The 4,314-nt window shown below is 45.2% G+C and overlaps 2 protein-coding genes across 2 annotated transcripts; both read left to right on the top strand.

Moving 5' to 3' along the window:
- The first annotated feature begins 727 nt into the window (after window positions 1-727).
- On the top strand, window positions 728-2,898 carry LOC147448539 (increased DNA methylation 1-like). The gene has a single exon (XM_086521107.1). The coding sequence runs from the start codon at window positions 1,113-1,115 to the stop codon at window positions 2,670-2,672; it is 1,560 nt and encodes a 519-aa protein (XP_086377233.1). The 5' UTR covers window positions 728-1,112; the 3' UTR covers window positions 2,673-2,898.
- LOC147448540 (uncharacterized) lies at window positions 2,771-3,509 on the top strand. The gene is made up of 2 exons (XM_086521108.1): window positions 2,771-2,942; window positions 3,133-3,509. The coding sequence occupies exons 1-2, from the start codon at window positions 2,771-2,773 to the stop codon at window positions 3,180-3,182; spliced, it is 222 nt and encodes a 73-aa protein (XP_086377234.1). The 3' UTR covers window positions 3,183-3,509.
- The last annotated feature ends 805 nt before the right edge of the window (window positions 3,510-4,314 follow it).

Genomic DNA, 4,314 nt, shown 5'->3' on the forward strand with positions numbered 1-4,314 from the left:
CCCTTAACTTGCCCTATAAGGCAACACATCACAAAAATTCCACAAGATTTCCATTGACCCTCACAAAGAAGAGGCACTTATTAGAGAACAAAGCCATAGGCCCCTGCAGTAACAAAAAAGTCATTCATAAATATCTTGAATCACAGTCAGACAAAGAATATAGACTTACCTTTAATGCTGCATGCTCGCCTTACGGAGGATGATCTGAGGTACAGCTTGACGTGTCGGTAGACAAGAATATCTAGGGGAATACTCTGCTCCCCACGTATCCAAGGACCATCGCACGTGAGCCACGAGGTAGGCTGAGATTAGATTAAAGAGTAGACAGGGTGGAGGTAGCCGTAGGCAAATAGAGCCAGAGGACCCTCGATTTGCACATGGATTCTGCCTGGAGCCGCATGCCTTCAAGATGCCTGTGTAGGTGACTCCTCGCTTCTTTTTGCCTGCGTTAAAAAAAGCTTGCTAATGCTAGCCACGTGGACGAACGTGCTTCCAGATCCAATTACGCTAACGAAGTAATAAAAGACCCTTCTTGGAGAAATAAAAGAAATCACCATATCTTCGTGAGCTCCGTTAGCTGAGTTTCACACAGTTGTTCGGAGAAGAGTGACGGAGAAGGTTGCCCGGACCCCGCCATGACTGCATATGGTGGAGCATGACACCACATGGATGATGATGGAAAGAGTCAACTGTCAACTGCCCTTTTTGACGACATGCTATGAGGAGGCCCGAGGGGTGAGAGTGAGCAGTGGGTATGGCTGGCCGGCCCCGTTCTACACGATTTCGCACGCGGCCCTCCTTTCGATGCCTATTTCGCTCGCCACGCCTCTCTACCTTTCCGCCATCGCCTTTCTATTCTTCTCTGCAAACCATTCGTCGTCCTCCTCTCCGATCTGCAGGCTCTTGGCCTACCATTTGCAGATCGGCAACGGAATCTGAGAGGGTTTCCTCTTACCCTCCTCGAAGGTTCCATTTCTCTGCTCAATCTTGAGACAGTGCGTTCTTGCTCTTCAGTAGGAAAGGCTTGGGGCTCCTGGAGCAAAGCGCCAGATCTAAGCGACTACCGCATTTCCGCACTCAAAACGTTACATTTTACTACGGAAACAGCTGCCATGGCCTTAGGAAACCTCCAGAAGAGAAAGTCTGTGTTTTCAGCCTCAAGTAAAGGCAGGCCTGCGGTTTCCAAGAGAGGTAAGTGTAATCTTCTGGTAAAGAAAGGGAAGTCTGCAGCTACAGACTCTAAGAAAAGACAACAGAAAGCAGGCTTAGTTTCTGGCTCAAAACGTAAAGTAGTCTCTTGGCCTCTAGAGGGCAGAGTATGCAGCATGTTTACGAAGCTCATTGAGTCAGGAACCGTGGCAGATCATGAGGCTGTGTTTTATATGAGAAAGAGAGATCAATCTGTGATGAAAGAGGGCAAGGTAACCCGTGATGGTGTTCTCTGCTGCTGTTGTAGCCGGATATTTGGCTTGTCAAAATTTGAAGCACACGCAGGGAGTGCACTTCATCGTCCGAGTGCGAACATGTTTCTTCGGGATGGGCGCTCTATAATGGATTGCCTGCATTCTGCAGACTCTACAGGTCAATCTGGCAATGCGACCGGTACAGGTAAGCGGGTATCTTCAAAGGGGAAATCCCAGTTGGACGATGGGAATGATAACATATGCCAAATTTGTGGTGATGGAGGTCAGCTCATGCTGTGTGATAGCTGCCCCTCTGCTTTTCATTATGGCTGCCTGCATCTGGACGCGGTCCCGGATGGGGATTGGCATTGTTCGAGATGCAGGTGTGGTTCCTGTGGTCTGGGAAAAGGTCGCGAAACTGGAGAGTCTGGCTCTTCCATGATATGTTGTATGCAATGTCAAGTTCCGTATCATCAAAGCTGTCTATCAAAGTGTCGCAGTCGATTTGAGGGTACTTGGTTTTGCACAAAGAGATGCCAGAGTGTCTTTGAGAAGCTGCGCAAGCTTGTTGGCAGCATTTTTGCCATTGATAAGGACCTGTCCTGGATGTTACTGAGGTCTTCCGGGGAGGAGTCTATTGCACTTGAGACGGCAACTTCCCAAGACAGACTATGTGAAGCACTGAAGATACTGCAGCAATGCTTTGATCCGATCATAGATCAGGAATCTGGTGTGAATGTGCTTTCTCAGTTGGTCTATAGTCGCAAATCGTCTGTAAGGCGGCTAGATTGTAGTGGTTTTTATATCATGCTGCTGATGAAAGGAGAGCAGTTGGTATCGGTTGCAACAGTCCGTACACATGGCAAAGCTCTTGCTGAGGTGCCGTTCATTGCAACGGAGTGTGATTTTCGCCAGCAGGGAATGTGCAGGGCTTTGATGCAGGCTTTGGAGCTTATGCTGCGGGGAGTAGGAGTGTACAAACTTGTCATACCCTCAATCAATGAGGTGGTTGAAACCTGGACAAGCTCATTTGGATTTAAGGCCATGAGCCTGCAAGATCGTAAGCAATTTGCTGGTACAATTTTTTTTTCATTCCCAGGAACTATCCTACTATCCAAGAGCTTGATCGGCCCGATGACACGAAGTCGGTCAGAACCAGTTTTGGAGATGGCTGAAGTCCATGGAAGGTCTGTTATTCAAGTTAAGGAACAGATGCTTGCAGCAAATAAGTCATCATTGTCAAGATCTCGAGCAATCAGCTGCCATTGACAGAATTGAAGTTTGGTGAAAGTCCATTGTTAAAGTCACGAGGCAAAGGCTTGTGTCAGGGAAGTCTTTGTTGTCAAGGTCTCAGCCAATTAGCTGTGATGATAGTGAAAGGAAAATGTCTCAAGAGGAGATGTATTCTTCTATACATGTGGATGGGATTGGATAGTGCTTTCCTACCACTATTCATAAGCGAATGCCATCAAGGGGTGCTCTTTTTTGCTTGTTATCAGCAATCTAATGAAGTTCCTGCAACAATGAAGGATTGTTCTGGTAAGCAACTTGTTCATATTGTGCGAGATTAGAGTGATAGTTTCTGCCAGAAATTTGTATGTGATATATGAAGTGACGTGAGGGACAGCTGATGTATTGTCCCATACGCCCCCCCCCCACCCCAAAAAAAAAAAAAAACCCTTCTTCCTCGTCTTTGAGAGTCTGAGGAAGTTCCATTTTGTTTTCCTAGAGGCACTCTTTTCGGAGATGGCATTCAGAAGATCAGCTTATAACGGTTGAAAGAGGAAGTGGTGTTTCTGCTTTTTGTATCAGATAATGCTGTCTAGCATTTTGTTGTAGCTGACATCCCTTCTGCTGTTTTTTAAGTGGAAAATGTTCACAATTTTGCGGTGGTAAGTCGCTTGCAAATCTCTCTCTCTCTCTCCCCTGTTTGCATGCAGCACACACACCTCCTAACCCTTGGTAGAGGGTCGAAGCTGAGATTGTCCCTGATGTGTTTAGGTGCCTCTACCAAGTGTATTAGGTGAAATCATAACGATTTGTATACGCTGTAGGACATTGACAAATTTTGGATGACTAAAAATGTGCATCCTTAAGCTTCTTGTTTGCAACTACTGGCACATCTAAAATTGCACAAATAACGTACTCCACTTTGTTGGCAATGCCTTTTAGCAGAAAGGGAGGGTGTATGCCGAGGGAGTTTCACTTGTATACAACCAACCCATCACCCTCCAAATTTTGAAAGGTGTTTGATTTTCTCCCCTTTTAATTTAAAGTCTTTGTGACTCTCTCTCTCTCTCTCTCTCTCTCTCTCTCTCTCTCTCTCCACCCACCCACCCACACACACAAATCGGAGTGAAAGGCAATGCCAACGTCCGTCTGCCTTGTTTTTAGGCCTTGCCTATAATTGTTATTTTGCACCTAAAGTCATAAACCAAATACTTTCCCTCTCTACAAATATCACAACTTATGAATCGTGGTATTCTCCTTTGTGGGGACATCTAAGAGATGTACACAAGCAAAAATACTGTTATAGGTATGATTCAACACAATTGCTCAAACTCTAAATGTAATGGCCTACGTGAAAATATATGTTGTGCAGCCATCTTTTTTGTAGTCCCGTTGTTGAAGTCACACAGCTAAAACATAGATTCATCATAATAAGTAGCATTGAAAAAACAATGTGCCAGAAGATGCTCATTTCACAACTTGATTTCACTAATTGGTTTTGTAAAAATAGAAGACGCAGTAGCAAAAAATCCATGTCGGCCTCCATTTTTGCGGTCTTGCTTATAGCCCACATAGGGTAACCTATCATGACATTCATTTTCCTATTTGTATAAAGAGGGGGATTAAGTAGTTGGTCACACACTTTTTCTTATCCTATTATGTAGGCCATTGCGATTTTCAG

This window comes from Adiantum capillus-veneris, chromosome 10, assembly GCF_014529385.1.
Source record: "Adiantum capillus-veneris isolate H3 chromosome 10, ASM1452938v2, whole genome shotgun sequence".
NCBI lineage: Eukaryota > Viridiplantae > Streptophyta > Polypodiopsida > Polypodiales > Pteridaceae > Adiantum > Adiantum capillus-veneris.

Excerpts from the sequence above, each read along its gene's own strand:
- LOC147448539 (XM_086521107.1), top strand. The coding sequence starts at position 1,113 with ATGGCCTTAGGAAACCTCCAGAAGAGAAAGTCTGTGTTTTCAGCCTCA.
- LOC147448540 (XM_086521108.1), top strand. The coding sequence starts at position 2,771 with ATGATAGTGAAAGGAAAATGTCTCAAGAGGAGATGTATTCTTCTATAC. Across the intron at positions 2,943-3,132 it reads AACAATGAAGGATTGTTCTG|AGGCACTCTTTTCGGAGATG; the intron begins GTAAGCAACTTG and ends TTGTTTTCCTAG.